The sequence below is a fragment of the Streptopelia decaocto genome (assembly GCF_964273445.1).
Source record: "Streptopelia decaocto genome assembly, chromosome: 18".
NCBI lineage: Eukaryota > Metazoa > Chordata > Aves > Columbiformes > Columbidae > Streptopelia > Streptopelia decaocto.
Window position 1 is genome coordinate 1,093,473 of NC_138673.1, and position 24,957 is coordinate 1,118,429.

Genomic DNA, 24,957 nt, shown 5'->3' on the forward strand with positions numbered 1-24,957 from the left:
CCGGCCGGCGCTCTCTACCTGTGACACAAAGTGAGGGTGGAGCCGCCGGAGCCGCCGCCCCCGGCCCGGAGCGCGGGCTCCCCCTCCCGCCCGCCGCGGGGCCGGGCCTGGCGGGACGGGCCGCGCTGGGGCGCGCTGGGGAGCGGCGGAGCGGGGCCGGAGACCCGGGCAGAGCGGGGCCGGGAGACCCGGGCAGAGCGGGGCCGGAGACCCGGGCAGAGCGGGGCCGGAGACCCGGGCAGACCCGGGCAGGGGCGGCCGGTGTGAGTCCCCGCAGGCCGGGCAGGGCCCCGGGCACCGCACCGTTCGGCTGCAGAAACTCTTCGGGAGCTGCTGGTGCGGGAGGTTCCAGGTCGGGCCGATGTCAGGGGGCTGGAATTCAGCTGTTCCACTCTTTAAACCATCCAGCACCCCGCAGGTTGGGGAGTTTCTGATCCGGGGGACGTACCCAGAGCACGGCGGTCGAGAGTCTGATGGATTTCACAAACACCTCATTCCCTTTCACCCGTTTACAGTTTCTTCCACAACATCCTCTGCAAATGATCTCCACAACGGGGTTCAGCGAAGTCAATAGCTATTTTTTGGACTGTAGACATTCTCCCAGGACGCTCCCAAGGGTGATCTCTGTTAGTTCACAGATGCACCTCTGACTGTCACCAGCCTTGCTGCACGTAACCGACTCTGCATCCTGGGGATTCAGCAGCTGAAGGTACCACAGACATTCAGAGCTGGGCTGGCACGAAGCACAAAGCTCTTCCCTTAGTTTCAGCCTGTTGGGAGCATCTAAAGACTCCACATTCATCACCAAAGGGCCCGTCTCCACGCGGAGGTTCTTAGGGACGAGGATGACACAGCTCTTGGCCCAGCGCTCAACAGGCTGGGGCCAAAAAGGTGAAGACATTTCCGTTTTCAGCCACCGCTGCTGCAGCGCTCAGAGCAGCACGGAGCTGCAAATACGCAGGACCAAGGACAAATGGAGCAGAAAGGGAAATAACTTCCCCGTTCAACAGAATGATCAAGTCGATGATTACATACGCACTTGAGACCACCCAATAATTAGGACAAATGTTACTTTAAAATGTTACTTTAAAAGCTCCAACAGCTTTTTTTCACTGTGCGGAATGGCAAAGGAACCGCTCACAAACCAAAGAGAACACTGTGGGTCAGACCTGCAGCCTCAGAGCAACGGGCAGCGTGTGGGTCAGCGTGGGACGGAGCAGACACACGGAAATTACCGCAGAGACACCGGTGACGCGTCTGGGCTCATGGGCTGTCGCTGCTTCGGCTCAGGAAAAGTGCATTCGGGGTTTGTTCCACGTGCAGCCAAATTAATCCAACTCCAGGGAAATTAATAAATTACGCAAAGAAAGACTTCATCCACTTTTTTTAAAACTTCTGTGTGGGAATGGTTATTTGTTGATCAAAGTGTCAGCACAAACTACCGAAATGTGAATCATTTTTTCAGCTACCACACTCTGTCATCTGTAATTTAAAACACAGGTAAACAGAAGCGCACCACCCATTTTGGTTTAAAAGTTTAATTTATTGCAGATTGCTGCAAATATGCTGCCTAAGCAGGAGTACAAAAGAACATCCTTGAGGTTAACCAAACCCACTCTGGCCCCATTCATAAAAATATCGTTAAAAACATCTTGTTACAGAAGTTATTTCTTATTATTTACGGATCTACTACATCCACGTTAAGGTGCTAAAACACTAGACATTCAATCTAGAGTTACCAAAGACTTGTGAGGCCTTGTGCAATATTATATTTATTTCCTAAAGCAGCAAGTGCCCTTTCTCCTGTGCTCTCTCACAGCTAAAGATACATAGAGTTTACACACAAGTATATTCTTAAAGTGCTGTACTGCAGGAGATCCAGCTCCGTAACCTTGTCAAATGAGTATATTAAAAAATTTTAATACTAAGATTTCATCATTTGTCTTTAAAACCACAAAGTATTCAGATAAAAAGTCTCTCCTAACTTAAATCCCCAAAACCAGAAAATCTTTTGGTGGTAAACAAGAGGAAGAAAGGTAAGCTAAGCAGTTCACTTTGTATTTCTGTGAATTAAAAAGCTGGTAACTCCCGTTTGATGAGGCTGAATTCCTGTGATCGCCATCCCCGGTGCTCCCAGATCCCGGCACCAACCCCACAGGACACACAGACCGGCCGCTGTTTCCACGGGATATTAAGCGATGGTCTCAAACCACATCAGCCGGGGAGCTCAGAACCAAACTCGGGTGCCAAAGCCGCACCAATGGTATCAAACGTCTTTTCCTTTTAACTACCTGGACAGTCTCATTCGGAAAGGCTTTCCACGTTGTTTCACAGGAGGTGGAGGATTGGAACGCAGCCTGTGCCCTTCCACCACTCACATCAACTGGAATTGCACTGCACACATGTCATATACAATAAAGAATCACAAATTCAAGGACAGTCCGTAGGGTGAGGCTCCACCCCACCCAAGAGCATCCTCAGATTGCATTTGTCTCGTTCGGAGTGTTGAACAACCAAAGGTTTTGTCTCAGTCCGTCCTGCCGCTCAGTGCTGGCCGCAGCCCGACGCCGCAGCGGCTCTGCAGGCACTGAGGTGGTCTGAGAAACTCTCTCTGCCCCTTCCCTGCGCGTTTTGCTCAGGGCTGGCTCTCATTAAATATAAAAGCAGTATGAATATGCATGAAGCAATTACATTTATCTTTTAAGTGCTCTTTCACATGTTATTTCCCTACCAACACAAACACAGAATGGGGCCCCTTTATCCTTCAAACAGTATTTTGACATAAATAAAATCGCGTAGCTATTAAAAAACTTAAGATCTACTATCAATATAGATACTATCGTATTTTAAAACTTGAAAAGGATTTTGAAGACCTACTTAAAATAAAGTACCAAACCAACAAATTACCTAGCATTACAGATACCATTAGAATCAAAGGAAAAGTATTAACACAGAAGAATTCCCTATGAATGTAAGCGAGGAGCGGTTGTCACGTGGAGCGGGTACGCACTAAGAGCACGGCTTTAGGAAGGAAGAGCATTTGCTGGTTAATCACTCAGAAAATTAGCTCATCTTTCCTAGAGCTGCTCTCCCAAAAGCCCTGACCCATTCAGCCCCAGAATCTTGTGACTTTCCTGCGCTTTTGTTTCATCCACAAATCCCAGCTAAGGGCCAGAGTGTGACTTCAAGCAAAGCCACAAGAGCACCCAACACCATCTACGCCGAGCGTACTGTAGCTCCCAATAATGTTCAATAAAAAGATTCCTAATACAGCGCTAAAAACTATTTGTTTCCCAGTAAGAAAGTTATTAAAGGCTTCTCATCTACAAAAAGTTCAGACTTTCCCATATCTAAAAAATACAAGCAGTTGATTACTTCATATTAAATACTCTACCACTAGATACCTTATAGCCTAACAGGTAGAAAATGTAATGGAAGAGGTATAAAAATGCAGTGACTAGTATCCTACAAAGTTAAAAAGATAGCAAAGAGGGTTTGTAAAATATAAAGTATAAAATATAAAAAACACAGTTGAAATGACGCAAAGTGTCTGTTGTGTGCAAGCGGGGCCGCTGAGGTGGGAGAAGGGAACCAGCTGCAGCCGCTGCACATTCTCACACACTTGTCACCCACTTCTCACTCTCTTGTTTCTTCCTTGGGAAAGTACCCCTGCTTGCAAGCCACATCTACCAGCAGATGGAAATCTAGGAAGAAAAGGGAATACAGAGTAAATATTAGTCCTTGGATACGTTTCGCTCGGCAGCACACACTGCAATTGTACTGCGGTCAGGTGCTATAAAACACGGCCTGAAAAGCAGACTATGAATTGAGAATTTGAGGCCTACTGTTTAAAGAATAGGAATGATTCTAATATTGCAAAACTTTAAATATAAAACAACAAATTACGCAACTCTTTTTCTCATTCTTCAATGTAGATGTGCATTCACTGCCATGGATACCAACTGCCAAAGATTAATTATGTTAAAACCCCGGCGGGATCCCCGGAAATGCCCATTCTGCTTGTGACATTTATCCATAAAAGGCACAAAGCTCGACATCCTAGAGGAAACCCATGGTGTCACAAACAGGACAAACAAGAGACACCTTTCTCGAAAATTACCCTGATCCACAGCAAAATGGAGATATTTCTAATGTACGGCCAGAGCTTGCAGGTCAAGAAAGTCAATAAGAAAGTCACAGCAGTGCCAACCCTGCAAACGGCACCCACGGGAACTCTAATGTCTGAACAGACACATTCACATCTTAGGAGGAGAATTACAGATCTTGTTTTCTTTCTATACTACAGAATTCCTGTCCCACAGGCACCAGTTCTGCACCTTCTGACATTCACCCCCTGCCAAAGGAGCCTCTGTTGGGAACAAGTCTTGAAAATGCACAGGGAGGGAGAAACGAGGGGGCTCGCGACGCTGCAACTCTGAATGATGTAAAACTCGGAGACAGCATGTAACATCCACTCATCCGAAATCCAGACTGCCTGGTCAGGTCACCTGCAAGTCCTTCACTGAACATCCCATTAAGTGAAAACAGCACCGGCGTTGAGCAGGAAGCCACAGTTCACACTCAGGTGTAACTGCACCGGGGGCTTCGGACAGGAGACGGGGAAGAGTTGGGGCCAGGCCTGTCCCCACATGAACTCCTGACACCTCTGGAGATGATCTCACTGTGACCACTCAGGAGCACTAACAACTGGCTGAAATTATTCTTGGCTGGAAGGTATAGGAAATAGTTCAACTGAACAAATGATAGCACAGGAGACCTTGCCTGAATGCAGATTCGCCCCCAGCAACTGCACCGATAGATTTGTTCACCTCGGAGTGACAGAGGGGACGCGGTGACACAACCGCAGTGGCACGGGAGCGAGCGCTGAATGTCCAGGGCACTCTGCACATGATAATGATGGATTCATCTGAGTCAGTAGCATCTCTGTATTGCGTCTGTGTTCTTGTAGCAAAAAGAGTCAGACAAGTTGCCAGATGATCTGAAAGACTAGATGGCTCACAAAATATATATGGCCAGCCACTGAGAAAGCTTTTTCCTTCATGTATCAGTATCAGGTTAAATACTAAAGTCCAGAAGTAACAAATTTCCACCTGCTCCATTCTGACATCCCTATTTCCAGAAAGAAGGATTGCAAACAAAAATTTCTCCAATCAGAATCTTCTTATATAGTGTTGTAGAAGAAGCAGCACAAAGCACAGCTTTATTTACTAGCTGAGTACAATGTAGAGGAGATGGGGCAGAATCTGTGAAGAACTGACAGCACTCCCGTCAATCATTTGGGAAGTCCAAAAGGACTCCTGTTGCAAGTGTTGATGCTGCCAACATAACCAGAAAGACTTGTTCCAAAAATCCCATTTTACAGATGAGCTCCAGTAGAAAGCAGTGAAGAAGAAGACAACAAGGTCCCTCTATCAAATTGTCAGCTAGAATGACGATTAGTGCATGAGGAATAAAGGTATGGTTAAAGCAAACACATTCAAAACAACAGTTTTAAAACAAAGGAAGGGTTCTTCACCCACCACGTAATTAACCTATGTTAATGACATTAACTTAGAACACAGTGGATGCTGAATGCTTGCATGGCTTCAAAATGCGACTAGAAAATTAAATGGAAGGAAAGTTTACTGAGGCCTTTCCTACTTAACAGCCCCAAAATGCCAGCGGTGCTGTTGGAGACGGGGCACTGGACTAGAGACCTGTGTCCTGGTCCTGGGGGCAGGATGTTCTTAAAACAGGTAAACTGGGATTTAGCTGAGCAAGTTGGTCAAGTGGATCGTTTTTCATTCAAAGAAAACAGACACCTATTTCAGGGACTTACAGGGATGCAGAGATGGGGGGAAATCCCAGAGACTGTTTTAGTGAAACAATTGCTGTCTTTCTTGCTACAGAATAGCTGCGAAATGCAAAATTATCCAGTCCAGCTCTTCAAAGGAAAGTAACGCCTTCTCCAGAAATTCTTGGCCCATTTATATGAATTATCACCTTGGTTTCAGGCCCAGAGTTGCTCCCAGTCACAGAAATGACTTTTCCCTCCCTCTTCACTGCAGGGGCCTTTGGTACCACGTTACAATGGCTCTCGCTGTGTCACATCTAGAACCTGGTGTCACCACATAACAAGGACAAGTGAATGATGTCAGCAGCCCAGTGAAACACAGCGTGTTCCAAAAAGACAGACCCAGCTTGTTACAACTACACAAAAATTTACAAATGGTTTAATGAGTTATCAAGTTTTAGTAGCATTTTTATAAACGCTCTGTGTTCCCTGCACCTGCTGTAAGAGCTCCGTTCATGGGCAGTTTGTGGTTGCAGAGATAAGCGATTTCAAATTGGGTCCATCTTTTTGAAACCCCCTGTAGATGGAACATGAGCCTCCCTATAGCAGGATGTAGATCAAAGTGTTGGCTCAGAGCACTTCCAAGTGATGGCCCAAAAGAAAAGGGGAAAACAGACAGGACCCAGTGACTTTCAGAAGATACATTGTGAAGAAACACCTGGAAAATTGTCATCATGTAACATTTTAGCACCCAAAGATTAAAGAAGTTGTTTCCCAAGAGTCACAGCGGAAAGAAGTATAGACAGACAGACAAACACGTAGTCAGAGCAAGTCTGCTTAGATTTAAATCTGGCTTATAAACCTGGCTGCTTCGCTTACAGCTGAACTGCAGGAGATGGGCTGTGCCAGGATTGAGCCTTGTTGCATGTGCCCGGTTTATTTTGGGCCAGCTTGGGCCCGATCATGTTAGGCTGAGCTCTGCAGTCCAGCTCTGCCCTTCACATGCACACCAAGCCTAGAAGGTACCACCGTGGAAACATAGACCTGGACAACTATCACATTTCCCAGAGAGTAGACTCTATGCTAATTGTTGCTAATTAGCATCAGCCTAACAGTGTTTCATCCCTGTGGAATGATCTCATGGAAATGGGTTCCAAAATGTTCCTGTATATAACTTTAGAACTGGCATATTAAGCAAATGTTTTGCTGGGGATATGCGAGTTGAGAAGTTTGCTAATCATCCACGGTACCAGGAAGAGATTGAACAAGAACTCGCAGTTTGGTGTTTTAAACAAAAGCCTGTTTCTTTCAAGATGGCATCCAAGCATCTTTCGCAGCTTTCTGACAAAAAAAGACTTCATTCCTTACTTAAATGTTTAAAACTGACAGGCCTTGTGAGCTGAATTATTAATTAGCATCATTATCTGGAATCTAGAAACTACTCTTTGAAGAGAGCGACAGCTCTTCAAACTCTCCAACCAGCTCTTTGATGATCAGTTGTGGGGGAAACAGCTTCTTGCAGGACGCGCAGGCTGCACCAGCTTTTCCTCTCCAGCAGATCCAAAGCACTTTGTGTCCTCTCTTGTCTCTCTAAGCTGTGTACGTGTAGGTTTCTCCTCTAGTTACCAGATTTGTGAATGTTTTCCCTGTTACTTCAGTCACCTCATTACTCAGTGTTTCCTCCGTCGCACTGTCACCCTCCAGCAAACATTATCTATGGACTTCATCTCAATATTGTGACACCCACATTTCTGACACAACGCCCAGAACTTCAGGTTTTATTTCTTGATATAACTTCTACCCTTGTCCATATAAGAGTAATTAGCGTAAACTTACCTACAGAAGCGTGTTGGTAAGTACACTAAGAGGTTGCACATGTACAATGTTTTAACTGAAGGCACAATGAAGCACTTAAATTGCAGACAATGACTGAACTATTCTGATATTCCCCTTTCTGTTCTAGTTTCAGAGTAGCTGTCTCAGTAACCTCTAAAACATACAGAGTCTCTCCTTACCAGGGGACTTGCCGCTGTCTGAACTGTGTTGTCTATTCCTGCATATTACACATGAATCGGCATTTTCTTCAGGTTTGTTCACAGGTTGAGTTCCTAAAGTGAATTCCTGTGTGTCTGATGTCCCGGATTCACATTCAACACCTGTATTCTCCTAAAAAAAAAAAAAAAAAAAAAGAAAATTACTCAATATTTTCTTGTAATTACCTCAGGGAGAAAATGATTATTATCCTCCACTCCAAGAGCACATCTAACAAGTGTTGAACATGCCTGGATGGTTTACATAATAAATGTTTTTAACTCAGAATTAAGGTTGCCAATTGAAACTCCAGCTCTTACAAAATGTCATATTAAGCAAAACATGAAATCAGAAAACAAAATATACAATGTTAGGGTACGTGTCCTCTCAGTCTGAGCTTTGCCCTCCATTACCAAACTAGAGGAAATAGCCCAGAAGGAATCCAGGTGCACTCGCTGTTCCCAACACTTGTATTAGTAACGACGGATCGAGCCCAACAAACCAGGCAGAGCCGCGTGATGCAGAACGCCACGCACAAGCCGCACATTTCAGGCTGGAAACCTCACCCCACCCAACCGTTAAGACATTTCATTATAAAGTATTGCTTTGCTTTTTGGAGCCCTCTGCTGCTGTTCCATATGTGTTCTGCGGGCAACTGTTTACCAGACTGGTGTATTTCTATGAGCAGGTGGCAAAAATCTGTGGGTTTAAAGAAAAAAAAGCCAAGTAACCATGTTTGTGTTCCAGTGAGGAACTAAAGGCCCAAAGTGAAGCACTTGGAGTTGACCTTTAGGCAGAAAGATGTTCTCAATGTCATCTGCTCTAGAATATTCATCTCTTCTACAAATCAATCAATATCCTCAAGATGAATGATTGTTCAGAGCCTGCAATACTTCCTTCCATTAAGGGAAAAAAGCTTTGCAAAACTGGTATGTGTGAGTTTACAGAAGATAAAACATCAACAGACTTGGTAATAAGACATTAGTAATTCCAAAAAAAATCACACTCTCCACCTTGAGTTAAATTTAGAAAAGGCAGCATGCATGCGTATTAATAGAAATACATGTATGTTCTTTGACTAAGTTGTATAATAATACTGAAAAAGTCTGAGCGAACACTGAAGAGTAACTGGTTCCCCACCAGGCCTCCTGCCCTTGCTCCACACCCATCGTGCTGGAGGGTTTGTTCTCAGAAGTACATTGTAGTTATTGCATATGTACAATTAACAAGGGCACGGGAAAACCATTGGGCTGGCAAGGCCATGTGTCCAACATCTAAAGCGCAACTCCCTCCTGAGCTTCACAACACGGAGAAGAAGGGCTGCAGTTCACCGCCTTCAGCGCCTACAATCCCAATTTCACAAGTGATGATCTAAACCTCTCCATTCCTGGTATCTAATAATAAGTTCTAGAAAACCGAATGAGCAGCCTTAACCAACTAGTGAGAGCAGGGAAGATTTCTCAAGGAAACATCCTTTTGGATGCCCAATAGGACAATGATTCTAAAAATTCCATTATTTAAAAAAAAAGAGAAAAATAGATACATGATGAAATAAAGGACAATATCACAGAATCCCAGAATGTCACGGGTTGGAAGGGCCCTGGAAAGCTCATCCAGTGCAATCCCCCCATGGAGCAGGAACACCCAGATGAGGTTACACAGGAAGGTGTCCAGGCGGGTTGGAATGTCTGCACAGAAGGAGACTCCACAACCCCCCTGGGCAGCCTGGGCCAGGCTCTGCCACCCTCACCAGGAACAAGTTTCTTCTCATCTTTAAGTGGAACCTCCTGTGTTCCAATTTGCACCCATTGCCCCTTGTCCTATCACTGGTTGTCACCCAGAAGAGCCTGGCTCCATCCTCCTGACACTCACCCTTTAGATATCTGTAAACATTAATGAGGTCACCCCTCAGTGTCCTCTTGTCCAGCTCCAGAGCCCCAGCTCCCTCAGCCTTTCCTCACACGGGAGATGCTCCACTCCCTGCAGCATCTTGGTGGCTGCGCTGGACTCTCTGCAGCAGTTCCCTGTCCTGCTGGAACTGAGGGGCCACAACTGGACACAATATTCCAGGTGTGGTCTCCCCAGGGCAGAGTAGAGGGGCAAGAGAACCTCTCTGACCTACTGACCACCCACTTCTAATCCAGACAGGGGATGCAGAAATCAAACTGCATTGTTGATTAAAACCAAATGCATATTGGGACAAGGATTACTAAGAGGCACAGGGATGAGTGTGGCCAGCACATCGAGGGAATTTCATTTTCCCCTCACTGGTGCCGCTGCATCCAAGTTCAAGCCCCACAGTTGTGCAAGTGAAAACCATCGAGCGAGGACGCTGCGCAGCGCTCCATTCGGATTCCTTTTTATCACCCTGTTCATAGTTCATCCTACCCACCAACTCCTTAGTAATCTAATAAAAAAAAAAAAGGCAATAATAAGATTTGGATCCTAATAGCATCAGCTTAGCACACACAAATCTGGTTCCAAAGTTCTCTCTTTTTTAATTGTTTGTTTTTTTAAGTGAACATGCTTCTGCCCATGGGTTCACCGCATCTGTGGACAGACTCAGGCCCAGTACTCCTGCAATTTTAGAGTCCCAAACACTGTTTGGCAGAGAACCAAACAAAGCTATCAAAGCAGACTGATGTGTAAATTCTGCATTTTCACTTCAATTATTGAAAAATGCCAAATCTGCTGCATCTCACTGGTTACGTGACTTACGAGACAGGGACTGGATACCCAGCGGGGAGCACAATGAGAGGCTCAGGTACTAAAATGAGCAGCTCACATGAATGGGGTTTGCTGGATTAACCCTCACCAAAGCAAGCATGAGTTTCAACCTTCAGCCAAACTTACTGCGAAGAAGACTGAACAAAACAGGAGGCAAATTCCTTTTGATCAAGCGTTTACAGAAATGTTGTATTTCCACTTTAAGAAGAAAATAAAATATTTATTGTAAGAGTGGAATAAAATATGCCAATTAAAGGCCAAAACCTGTAGGAGTCTAGGATAGGAATTTGCTAAGGCTAAGATGACAGCGCTGGACCTGAACTATTGAATGTACTGTCTTTTCATGCAAAGAACCGCTCTTTAACTTTGCTATCTTTTAAGAAATCAGGAAAGCAGAATAAAGCAGGTTTGTACTGAACTGGTAGTTCTATGAGGATAGTTCAAGGCTCAGTAGCTGTCACAAGAGCAATTAAATGCCAGGAAATACTGTGAAAGAAATACAGAACAAAATAGCAAACATCTTTGTGCGACTGCAAAACTGGATGGTTTTCTCACAACTTCAATGCTCTCTTCATTTCAAAGAAGGATGTAGTAGAAAAAGTTCAGAGAAAACCCCAAGTTAACAGGGGTGCAGAGCAGCTGCCATGCAGTGGAAACTACAGCAGGCCCAGCCCGCTGGGGAGCAAGAGCCCCGAGGAGCCTGTGACAGAGACCCATAAAATCACAGGTGACACACAGGACACAGCCAGGGATGGATGACAGGCCAAGGTCTCTTCTGAGGAACATCCCACCGTAACAGCCATGCTCAAAAGCAGCAAAACAAAGCTCTTCGTGCAAGAGATCGTGAGCAACATACCTGCTTGGCCAAAGGATTCTGCAGGCTAGAACTGACGTGGTTTCCAGGACTGACTTCAGCCTGCAGAAGAGAAATTTCAGATTAAGTATATGGTGTCGTTCCAAGTTCTCAAGCTGGGAACAGCTGGGAAGCAGGAGGAATGGCCTGCGCTATTTGCTGTTTGCATGCCTGGTTCTCGCTCCTCCCAGTCTATCAGATTACAGCTATTGTCTGGAGACTTGACACTGGGCAAGACGGACCTTTGATCTGACCCAGCAGAGCTGTTTGGATGTTCTGGGATTAACTCTGGAGGAATTTGCTCCTCCTCTGCTGCTACACACAGGAATAAAACTGTATTCTGTGCAGGGCCACTATTCTGCCATGAGCTTGCTCTGAAATACATGGCAGTGACAGCTACTCGAAGCCTCGGGAGGCTTCCAGATCCAGGGAAAAGGAAGATAAATTTTGTAGAAGCACAGAAGCCTCTTCGGAGAGTTTTGCACCTGTCACGAGTGCAGGCTCTGGGCAAGAGGCAGCTGGGCTTGGGTTAACCTCGAATCTCTTCAATTTGGGATGAGGAGACTCGGCACAGACAAAATATTTCTAAGAAAAAGAGGGAATCTGTCACACAAAAGGCCTAATAGTCCCCAAATTCTTTTTCAACACATAAGAAAGCCCAGTTAAATAACCAGTAAATGTCCAGATCAACAGACCAGGACCAACATCGGGATTCTCACCAGTTACACAAGCAATGGGGCCTCAAAACTAAAACACCCTCCCCCCAACAACACACGGGTCACACCTTTGATCCCTCCATTCTTATAACAAGGGAGTTTGGGCCACAAGCTCTAAACTCCTTCAACAACGAAAAAAATCTACTTCTAAAAACACAGTCCAAAAGCTGTTAGACTGGCAATGGTTAAATTTAAAGGGTGGTCGACACTGAAGATAACGAGTGGACGCTCATTAAGCAGCACTGCTCTTCTCTGCACAGCACCGAGCACAACAGCCCAGCCCAGGCTGGAGCTTTGCGGAGGCTCGATCAGAATATATGTCTTGCTGTAAAGATATCCAGGAGGAAGATGACTAAGAACAATCAAGTTTGCACCAGCTGAGGATTTCCGAGTGATAAACTTCACTGAAGGCTTCAAGATACCGATAGCACAATAGGACAGTATGTTATAACCCGAAAAAACTTCAACTCACCACCACAAATACACTTGCACTATGTATTTTTCACACACAGACAAGCACCATAACCCGGCCAGCACAGGCTAATAGATCTCGTGCTCATTAACATGGGATACTTTTTTATTCCTTCCTTTTTAAAGTCTTGCTTTACCAAACAAACCCTTCACTGTCAATAAAAAGCTTTATTAAAGAAGCCTTTAGTTCTTAAGCAAGCAAGAGTATTAAAAAGCAAATCAGTCCAGACCCTAGCACTATTGAATATGGTCATCTCAAAATAAAGATGTTGTTTTATCTCCCTTTACTCCTTACCTGCTCTAGACTGAATGGTTCTTGCTGAATAAACATGAGGGAGGACTGAGATGGGCAGTGATCCGGTTGCTCTCCCAGTTTTTCACATGCTTGCTGTGCGGCCATCAATTCTTGCACTATTTCAGCCGCAGCGCTTTCCACAGACGCAGCGGTTTGGGCAGCACAGAGGAATTCAGGAGGCTGTGATGGAGAACAAGTCTCAGCTTGATCTGGTTCCGTCACAAATGACATGTCTGAAGTTACCGGAGTCAGCGGCTCCAGCTGGCTCTCCCCAGTGGAAGGTGTGTCGCTGGTCTCAGTGTCCACCAGCAGCTGGTGGCCCCCACTGGACGGGGGGGTTAAACACTCGCTCTCCACAGGCTCCACTTTCACCATTTCGGCTTTGGGTGACAAATGCATCTCATCAACAATCTGAAACACAGCTTCGAGACTGACTTCTGTCTTCTTGTTCTCATCGGATGTGGGACACGGCCAGTTCGAGGGCAGGAATTCAGCTGCATAAGGTGACTGCACCGGAGGACTCTGGGAGAAACAAAATACATGAACTTTTATATCAAAAAATTACGACAGTAAGTGCATTGGTTCTGTAAGGTTTCGGAAATTAACCCAAGCGATCAACCGAAGTGTTCATTTATCCAAAAGCTTGAAAGATTGTTATTTTCAGTTAAAACAGCAGGTTTAATTAAAAGAAAGGAAAAAAAAAAAGCGATTACTTCTGGTTTTCATTAAGCACCGTACCCCTGGCACGCTTCTCTCCTGGAGAGAAAGGAAGGTCACTTACCAGTCACTGTGTCCCCTTTCATGAGAATTGTCTGCACACCATTGCCTTGCAGGTACAAACACACCCAAGCATTCAAACCAGAGCCTTCTAGTCTTAGCAGGACCTGGGGGTACATTAGAACCACCCCCTTCACATGCCACATAGAAAATGATAAAGCAAATCTACCTGCCTTCAGTTCTTCTAAAACTCAAGCATTCCTGTTGTGTATAAAAACAGCACAAACCACAAGGTTTTTAAGCAAGAGAACAGGTATGTATGCTGAAAATGCGCATATGGACAACACAACTCGAAGAACTCGGTTACTTACCAATAAACATCTTTTTCCTCTTCAAGTGATTGTCCATATAGGCACCCACACAAGGGGTGATGCCCAGGGATGCTCCAGAACCAAAATGAATGGGAGTTCAGACACCTATGAAAACAAATACTGTAGAACTGCCCTGCCTGTCACAGCCTCACATCCGGACACTCCTGTCACAATGGTGCCCCACAAATGAACAACTCAAAGTCTATGTCAATCTGTATAACAGTCCTAGAGATGTTCAGGTCAGAAACACCTCCTGGAGAACCTGAGGAGGCTCCTGTGCTGTCACAGAGCAGGTCTGAACACTGCTAAATATTTCACTGCAATGACATCACAAGATGACAGGACACAGTCAGCAATCCATACAAATCAAAGAATGTCTAAAGCAGAAAGAAGACAATGCAGTTTTTCAAAAGCAGCAAGTCCTACCCAAGCCAAATGATAAATCACATTTTAACAGTCAGTGTCTGTATTGCTATTTATTCTGGAGATGACTCAGATTTAAGGACACTGGGAGGATATTTTCTTCTGACAAATATGAGTCATACAATGATCTTGAACAGGTATCATTAAAATATGATCTTATTTTGGAAGAGATCTAGTATGAAGGATTAGCCCTTAGTGCCTGATTATCCTCAGACCTTCTAGCAGGTTAATAAAAAGCTACTTCCATAGATGAGTAAATTAGAGAACAAGAAGCCACAGGATCACCTACTAGGAAAGGCATATGAGATGAAATGCCAGTGAAGGACTTGGTGTCTCAGCAGCATGGACATCAGAGGCCCCTGAAGGAAACACCACAAAGAGATGAGATCCCTTCCTTGAAGTGTGGGAAGCCAAGTCCCGCTGTGGGTTCATGTGGATGTGCCAGTCTGCAGAGAGCCAGAAACTGCGGAGGGTTGTGGGGGCAGGAGAGGAAGAGAAAACCTGGAATTTGAGAAATTTAGGTTAAGCAAAGTCTTTTCACAAAAGGCAAGCCACCTTTCCATTTTTATAAGTTTAAACAGTTTCTTCATTTAATATTTTTTTCAGTTGTATTTTTTAAAATATTAACAAGGTGTTTCAATTTTGTTGCGCTGCTCGTTTGTTGACTGAAGTAGTCGGGATTTTAAGTACGATCAGGGTTACCAGGTCAACTGTCCAGGGGAAGATCATCCCTGCCAAAAACAAACCAACCCCCAACCCACACTGCGACCTCTTGGGCCTCTTCTTACGGGACCTCGGCCTGGAGCTGCTGTAGCACCCACCGGCTCCTTGGATGCACTATGGGATCTCGGACACATTTCCAACAGGAGACAGTGCCCACACAGAGACACAATTTAAATCCTCTTAGTTTATCTACAGAAGACACGATGGACAAAGATGGCAGAGAGGCAGCAATGAAACAAAGAAAAGTGATAAAATACTGAGAAGTCAGGACTGAAAAGACTAATAGTTTGCTGGTCATTGAGCTCAAGAGGAAAAATGCTCTAATTTAGCAAAAAGGGTGAAAGGGAAGATGGACATTTCACTTAGAAGATTAACACAACATATGCAGAAAGTAAAGCACAACCACACCTGTTTGGGGACGAGGACCAAAACAACCTGGCTTGAGTGCTTGGGCAATCATTCAGATACAATTTCATTTGAAATTATATGACTGATGATCATTCTTATTACAAATAAAAGCAAACTACTCAGCACTGCTTTTAGGGTCAGGAAAGTATCCTTTTTTTCTCCCACATTTATTTCTTCCATTTCCAGTTACCTCTTGCTTCAGTTCCACAAGGAAATACTGGCAGCTTAATAAAAATGCTAGTAGCAATGATCAAATAGTAGAGATGCTAGTAAAAAATAAAGGAAAAGAGGGAAAAAAAATCCCTAAAATCCAATATGCAGCCTTGGTTCATACCTATGGTAAAGCAGGCGGAAAATACAGCACTAATGGTTGTGAGCTGCCAGAATTGCTGCAGAAAATAGCAGGAGTTTTGTCTCCCAAGGCTCATTCCTGCCCAAGGAACCCAACATATCACCCTGATCCACACTCCACTTCCTGAAAACCCAAATGAAAAAGAGCAGGAGGCTGCACCCAAGCTCCCAGTTTTGTAACCAATTGTGACCAAAGCATAAGACACATCTCTGGAACTTTGGTTTCAGAAACCTGACATGAGATACGTCCAAATCAGCCACCACATCTGGGTATAACCACCTCTATCCTTTTTCCAATTCCCTCTTTCTGGAGAGCGAACAGCAGCAAACAGACATGTCCTCACCAGCCCTGTCTGCCCACGTCCCCAGCAGTGTCACCCGACATGGTACAAGCCCAGCAATGCTCTCCAAGCCCCAAGACCTGTCTTAATCTCTCCTGAATTTAAAGCGGTGCTCTCCGCAAGGCTCAGTAAGGCCTAGCTCAAGGTTTAGGCTTTCTTGGCCAACAATTCCTGGTTTTCTTTCTGAGTCCACGCTGTGTGGATCCACCAGAAGCAGGGCTGGGCACAATGTGCAGATACGGCTCAGTGTCTTCTGGGCTGGTCCAGCAGTTTTGTGTAGACTTTGCCAGGAGCATCTGCTGCCCACAGTGAGATCAAACAGCCTCAAACCCCCGCAAAGCACCGTCAGCAGCTTTGCACTGAACTCCCACACCTGGTGGAAGATACATAGTAAAACAATACAATGCAGAAGTTCTGTTCTTTGTTAAGAATGATAAAAATGCTCAGTCAGACAGGGCTGGTTAATTTTACTGCTTTTGAGGATTTGCGCGAGTGGTTACTGATGACCCGTACACAGGCAGGGCAGGATGATCAGTACAGTGCTGGCTGCAGCCCTCAGAACTTTGGGGAAGCATCTATCACAGTATCACAGTATGTTTGGGATTGGAAGGGACCTCAAAAGATCATCTAGTCCAATCCCCCTGCTGGAGCAGGAACACCTAGGTGAGGTCGCACAGGAACATGTCCAGGCGGGTTTTGAATGTCTCCAGAGAAGGAGACTCCACCACTTCCCTGGGCAGCCTGTTCCAGTGTCTGTCACCCTTACTGAGAAGAAGTTTCTTCTCAAATTTAAGTGGAACCTCTTGTGTTCCAGCTTGATCCCATTACCCCTTGTCCTATCATTGTTTGCCACCGAGAAGAGCCTGGCTCCATCCCCATGGCACTCACCCTTTATATATTTATAAACATTAATAAGGTCCCCCCTTAGTCTCCTCTTCTCCAAACTAAAGAGACCCAGCTCCCTCAGCCTTTCTTCATAAGGGAGGTGCTCGACTCCCTTAATCATCTTGGTTGCCCTACGCTGGACCCTCTCCAGCAGTTCCCTGTCCTTCTTGAACTGAGGGGCCCAGAACTGGACACAATATTCCAGATGTGGTCTCACCAGGGCAGAGTAGAGGGGAAGGAGGACCTCTCTCGATCTACTAACCACCCCCCTTCTAATACACCCCAGGATGCCATTGGCCTTCCTGGCCACAAGGGCCCAGTGCTGGCTCATGGTCATCCTGTTGTCCACCAGGACCCCCAGGTCCCTTTCCCCTACACTGCTCTCTAATATGTAATCTCCCAACCTATACTGGAACCTGGGGTTGTTCCTGCCCAGGTGCACACAAAAATAAACTGAATAATCCCCACAGCTCAGTGAGAACCACAGGCAAACTGCTGCCTTCTGTCCCACTAGCACAGTCCCTGTCACCGTGTTCCAGGAGAAACGATCTACGCTACACTAAGACTCAGAAATCTCAAGAAGTCCTGTTGACCCATTCTGTATGCTGTTTGTATTATCCTGCTCAGAGACCTGCTAATGACCTGGTGGAACAGATTTCCGCCGCTGCTCACACACAGGATCACTGTCCAGCAGGCCCTGCCCAGGGCTGCATTAGCAAAGCAACCGCTAGTAAGTGGCCTGAATTTCTTCAGACTCCACACGCTGCCCATGGATTTGCTTCTCCAAATATCTGATTTTCACCGGACTCTTTAGACAGCATATTTACATTGCCTTTCAATCTAGCCACACCACCAGCCTTGACAACTCCCTTGGAATGTTCTGCTATCCCAAACACTGATCTCAGCCTTCTGAGATAAGGAGTTATCTGCTTGTGACTTCCTATCACTCCAATGGATCCTCATGTCCTAGCTGAAAAAGAAGCTTCCACAACTCTCATGATGCGAGTGAGAGGACAAAGATGCGCTGTGTAAAAAACAAACGCTTGAGTATCAATGGCACAACTGGCCAGTGGCTATTTACAACCTGCTATCCTGGCCATAACCTGGCCAGCCTGGATAGGTTTATATTAAAACCAAACCAAACCAAAACATGAAGCCAAAGGTTGATATTTGCAAGACAGGAAACTGGATGATCAAGCTTGGGTAGGTCAGCCCTTTTTCAACACACATAAGCATAACTTGCTTTGCTTGTCCTCTGTGAGGGGAAAAAAAGAAAAGTATATGCATTATACTGTAATACAAAAGGAAGCCCTCACATTTTTACTTCAGATCTTTTGATAATTGATAAGCCAGACCCTCCAAATAAGGTGTAGTTTCCACCACAGTTTTATGAAGCATTTACAGTAAGTACTGTAGATATCTTTAATGTGACATCTCTGAGGTGGAGCCAATTCCAAAAGTCACCTTAGTTTTTCTCATTCATCCAATGAAACTCAGGACTGCAGAAAGCTGGTCGGGACAAAACCATGGAGCTGTTTCCAGTATTTTCATACTATCAAAGAAACTCTTTTTGTCCAGGCAAGGACATTCTTCAAAGATAAACATAGATTCGTTAATTAAAATGAATTCTGGTGAAGTCAAGCAAAGAAGTTATACAGAAAATTCCACTCCACTGGTGAGGACACACACTATGCTCCTACCCTGAGACACAACTAGAATTACAAATTCAGTGGTTCTTTGAAACAGATATTTGTGAGCCATATTCCCTTCACTTTCTCAAGCAGATCAAGTTGCAGATTGACATTCTCCATCCAGAAGTCCCCAAAGCCAGCGCTGGTTCCCTCGGCCTCCCCCGCGCTCCCCTGGTCCCGCATGCTGCACTCACCTGGAAAAAGCTGCAGCGGGCGTCGGTGGAAGCGGCAGGACCAGCGCAGCCGGTCAGGGCATCCACGTGGGCAGGCAGGGAGCAGTGCTGCAGCGAGGCTGGGGATCAAACACACCGTCAGACACAGGTCATGCTGAGTACGCACAGTCCTGCTGCTTCCTTTGATTAAACATTTCTATAATCACCCAGGAAACTAACTAACAGAAATGTATTCTTACCTCCCAAGTGATTGTAAGACTGATTTCTTCATCTTAGAAAAGATTTATTCTAATATATGTGCCCATATATTGAAAAATAGATACTGTAAAATTGATACACGCACACACAGAAATTTCATAATCAGTCTTCTGTATCTTAACATTCACCTTTTTGCTTTGGCTGCTCGACTTTCTCATCCCAACATACCACACAGGAAGAGCCTAGGTGTTCACATACACACTGAAATTAAATAGCGATTTTGTTCTAAAAAGCAGCCTTGCAGATGATGCTGTATTCTGCAGGTATTATTTTGGGTGACGTGTGGAGATACTTAATCTAAAAGTACAGGCGTAATTTGCAGGACAGATAATCTTTAAAATCTGCAGTGATTCTGAGAGAGATAAATCACTGATGAAATCAAATCTAGTCCAACATTCATAACAAAGAGTAATTAGTTTAACTTGAGAGGGCAAACGGATCAGATCAATTTATTTGCAATGCTTGACGCCTCCAAGGGATTTCACATTAAACAGATGCTACCATAACTAATATGTTTTTTAATACCTATACCTATTCCTCTGTTCTATATGATGTTGTTGAATTTTTGTGCAGTTTGGAGCATCAAACACAGGAGCTCAAGAGCACAGGCAGAGCCAGGGACACCCTTCTGATCTGTGACTCATGGTACTTCACAAGTTAACTCAGAAGAACTTTCAGGAGAATATTATATGACCTATGAACATATTACAATTCTGGGTATTGCCAAAAACCTAAATGGTATCTGGGTGTAACTCACTGGAAACTCCAAAGTCATGCTTACAAACCCAAGAAAACCACCAAAGAAAACTGTGGAAAGGCTACTGTAAAAATATTTTGAGAGCAACGACAAAGGAGAAATTTATTGTAACCTGGTAGAGTGATTCTAAGGAAAACCAAACACATACTCCAGAGAACGTATTTTATAAGAATTAAAAAAAAGGAAGTACCTGAAGGAAAAAAGTGCTTGTGAAATAATAGGTCAGTGTAAAACATTAAGTCCAGATCATATGCTATAAAAAAACTACAAGTAAGAATTCTGTCGTTTAGATTTTACAGTTAGTAGAGCTTATAGCAAAATCAACTCATTAATTAAACAAGTTGTTATGTCTGTAAATCAAAGTGAAGGGAACAAAAATAACTGTGTAGAAGACTAGACTGATGAACGATTCTGAATGGTTCTGAAATGCAGAATGTTGCATAAAAAGAATGATTTGCGCTCACAAGAACTTTTTTTACCAGCTCATAGGCTACAGCAGTGGCTGATCTAATAGCAAGAACAACTGCATCTGTGGAAATATCACGGAAGAGACAAAAGCAGGTTTATAAGAAGAAAATTCACTGTCAGATGGAGACCAGTGCTTGGTAAGTACCACACAGTCACAAAAGGAGAGTCACCCTATAGCCAGACAACATTTTAAATAACACTGAAGAAAGTGTTACTGACACGCAGTGTTATCAAAGGCAAAGGTGTTGATTCGTTACTAATACTTCAAGTCTCGAAACAGAATCAAAATTCAACAAACAGATCTGCTTCTCTCACCCACTTTTGTCTTACCCTGTTAAGTGGAGAGAAGAAGTTTCTGAGCTCTTTTGTCTAAGATATAGTTAATCTAGTCATAGCCAGAAGAAATGACCGGCTAAAGCCCTCTCTCTCACCAGCTGTTAGGAAATAACTGACAGTGAACATGGGTCTCATTCGAATACTAAGGAGACAGGGATGAATGGCATCTTACAGAATAAATTAATACTTACTGAATAAACAAAGGAAAAGATACAGCCCCTTCCATCAAACAAGATGGATCAGCCTCAAAATCTATGCGATTTCTGTCAAAAAGGGACGTACTTTTACGCACAGAAGCTGTGGATGGATAATGTCACATTCTCTTTAGGACACGGTGTGCAGAATATGAACGCTGATTTATGAAACTGGAATTGCTGCCGGTGGGGCTGGAACCAACCCAGCGCTGCCCAAGGAAGAGCAGAGCTCAGGGAACCAGGAAAGAATTGGACACCGATCACTAATCTCGGTATTACAGTAGATAGTTTCAGGAGGACATCAGCCTGACACTGAGCTGCAGTCAAAAAGACCTTTGAAGTCATAAATGAAACAATTGGGTTGTTAGGAAATATTACAAAAGGAACAAAGAATGAAATAGGAACATTCTTATTCCACTGTATAAATCCATGATTCACACCTTGACCACTGTGTATTTTTGGACTCTATATTTCAGTAAGAAAATAAGAGAACTGGCAAAGGTTACAGGGACGGTGACATGGGTGACATGCAGGACACTGATCTGAAGGAACAGCTAAACAGGGCTGGAGAAAACGCAACCGGAAGAACTATGATACAAGTATTTAAAATCATGATCAGTGCCGTGAGAGGGATATGGATATAGATACATTCATTAAAAAATGAAAAAACCACAAAAGGAGATTGAACGAATATGCAGTAGGGTTTGAAGGCAAGAAAAGGTGGCTCTGCACAAAGCGTGGTTAAGCCATGAACTGAGGTCCTTGTCACAGATGGTGGAGATGCAACGAACTCACGTCGTTTTGGAGAAACAGACAAGCTGATGGAAGCAGAATCCCCCAAGTGCTATCACATACAACTGGTGTTACAGTTCATTAATGCTGGGAGCCCATGTGTTGGGGTGTTTCGGAAACGCACCGGTCCGCGCTTGCTTTGCTCCTTCGGCGTTGCTGTCTGAGAAAATGATGGACCTGACCAAGGCCAGTGTTCTTATCTCCAAAGCAGACAACTACTCGTTAGAGAATTAATGGGGTATTCACTAAATCCTGTTTTCCCAACACTGGTGAAATTGGATGAATTGTGTAAAAATAAACATGGGTGAACATCACATTCTTATAAACATCCCCCTCCTTGTGAGACAATATTATTTTGTGGGCTCTCGGTGTGTTTAAGCAGAGAAAACCAAATCAATCATCATCTTTGCTGAAGACACGAAGGTTACAACTCTACCAGTACACTAAATGCATCCAGATCCATTTTCTGGCACAGAGTGTTAATACTATTAAAATCTCTTACTTTTCCAAGTCAAAACAGCCACATCCAAACAGCCTGTTGGAAACGGTCCCAAGCCCATGCCAACCGCTGAACTAAGCACAGATTTTTGGGGCAGAGAGGTAACCAGGCTAACGGTGCAGTGATAGGGCTGGCCAAGACAACTGGGCACTTTTCCTGGCAAAGCTTAATACAGTAGCAGGGACACAGTCAGATATGCTTGAGCTCAGCCATGGTTTTAGCAAAGATGTATCTTGCCAAATGTATCTGGAATTAGAACTTAAACATGCATAACATCTAAGAACTATCAAAAAAGCTCCATGCTCACAGTTCCATGTGCAGACATTTGTACCACATGCTTTTCACAGGTTCCAATACTACATGCAAGCTCAGGAAAGCTGAAAGCCCCAAAATACATGCAATCCCAATATGATCTGCACCATAATTTCTCCAAAGAGCTCTTGGAAACGGAAGGAACAAGATAGCAGCAGATATTAGTGCTATTATCAGCATGGCTGAGGCAAAGGGGATGAGACCGACGCTCTCCAGCATCTTCCATCTCACTCAAACACAAACGACATGTGAAACACCAAGGAAGAACCTTAAGTTCTTAGTGGAAGGATGGTCTTCTGATGTCAGGTCCGAACGTTATGACCCAGAGAAGCTGGTTACTCATCGGACAACTGGGTCAGCAGTACCCAAAAGTGTGCAGGATGCCAAGGAATGCAGCTGTGCCTGTTCCTGCACATCAACAAACGCACCGGAATGGGCCTGAACACAAAAACTCTGCAAGTTCTGATCCCTTCCCAGCCAAAAGACTGAGGAAAATGAGGATGACACCCCAGGTCTCTTCAATAAGAGAAAATGGGAAAAAAAATATTGTTTGAAATATCTTAGACATTCAGGTAGGATTAATTGCCCTAATGCTACATAGGCTCAGATGTCCAGCAGTTGTCAAGACTTGGCACAGTCAATGAAGAAAGAAATTAATTGTCTTCCAAAGGCGCAGGTCTAAGAAATGGAATGACTCACCCTCTGGGAGGTGCCTGTTTCTCTCTGGCTATATATGTAATCTAGACAAGCCCAGGCACGTCACCCATCAGATGAATCTTCGGCAAGATGAATCCTACTACTAGTTTTACAAGTGCATTACTAATGCATCTAGTCCACTTTTCTCAAGGGAAAATATGGTGCTATTTATGCTGTGTTAAAACAGATATTATGTTTTCAGCTGCTTATTTATGTTAAGAATCCCCTTTTTACCAACACATACATGAATTTTAAGCTTTACATACAAAGAAAAGTCTTTATCTTAATAGAGGGTGTATCATTCAGAATAACATGACTATTCCTAGGCTACCACTCACCAGAAAGGTTATTGTACCTATATGAAGCTGACAGCCAGCGATGCGTTCGAAAGGTGTAACTGGACTTGTAATGCCAGGTGGCACCAACAACTAACACTTCTCACACAGTCTCCTTGACTGATTTTTCATTATTAGGATATTCTCTGATAATAAAGCTTCACTACATTTCTTTGATGCAATCCTACTACTATCAAAGGTTTTGCAGGTAGCTGAAAGCAAACAGAACTAAATCCTTAAAGTAATCATGGTCTAATGCTAGTGGGAAGATCCAGATGAGCATCTTTTATTTTACTGCCCTTCCAATAAGAACCATAATGAAAAACCAGGGAAATCTTTTTGTCGCTGAAGTTAACAAACCAGTTTGAATATACATACAAAGAAAACTTGGACAAAGTTCTACTTTGATTTAATTTAATGGGACTTCAAAAGTGAAATGAAAAGAGTCAAGAATAAGATTGAACATATATTCTTTAGTCCCTTCACTTATGAAATATGTATTTGAAGATTAACTATTACTTTCCAAATAAGCTAATCTTGGTTCTGTGCTCTCCAGATGAAGGAAAGCAGACTTTATGTGGACGCGTGAAGAAATAAGCTATCAGCATTGTGAATGTTATAACATACAGAAGAAAGGACAGCAGTGAGATTAAGAGATACACAGGAGCAGAAGTAAAACCACCGAGACAGTCCTAAATTACAGTGAAAATTAAAAGATTTATAATACTCCCTAGTAAAACGTCAAACTTATCTTCTCAGAAGTACTAAAGAATTCATTGGAGTTTTCAAAAGCCTCAGACTCCGTAAGTTTCTCTGTTTTAGCTTGAATTACACCTTAATTTTTGTACCTTGCAAAACCTGATGTGCTTTCATCATGCTCCCATCACCACCCCCAGCCCCACAAGATTTTATCTGTACAACACAGCCAATTTGTTCTTTACACTTTTATATCTGTGAGAGATGTACAGATTCATGTCTAAATCCACGCTACCCTCCTCATTTCCTCTATAATCAGTATGCACAACTGGCACTTTGGGACAGGAGCAAACCCATCCTAAGACAAACTCTGACCCGAGCGAGATGACTCGCAACCCAGAGATGCCCATTTCCTTCCCCTGGCTGTACAACAGCTCTGGGGGTGTAGTTAAGATACAGACATAGAATCATTTTGGTTGGAAAAGATCCTGAAGATCATCAAGTCCAACCACAACCCACCCCTGGCACTGCCCCATGTCCCTGAGATCCTCATCTCCGTCTGTCCAACCCTCCAGGGATGGTGACTCCAGCACTGCCCTGGGCAGCCTGTTCCAATGCCCCACAGCCCTTTGGGGAAGAAACTG

General features: G+C 44.1%; 1 protein-coding gene across 1 annotated transcript in view; it reads right to left on the reverse strand.

Moving 5' to 3' along the window:
• Window positions 1–574: 574 nt before the first annotated feature.
• The window catches only part of HSF5 (heat shock transcription factor 5), a gene marked incomplete at both ends in the record, with an annotated part of 29,359 nt that continues 4,976 nt past the window's right edge, over window positions 575–24,957 (reverse strand). Inside the window, 4 exons of the mRNA XM_082068778.1 lie at window positions 575–877; window positions 11,409–11,468; window positions 12,888–13,409; window positions 18,992–19,089. Coding sequence (XP_081924904.1) covers window positions 575–877; window positions 11,409–11,468; window positions 12,888–13,409; window positions 18,992–19,089 — 983 coding nt within the window. The remainder of the gene's footprint in view (window positions 878–11,408; window positions 11,469–12,887; window positions 13,410–18,991; window positions 19,090–24,957) is intronic.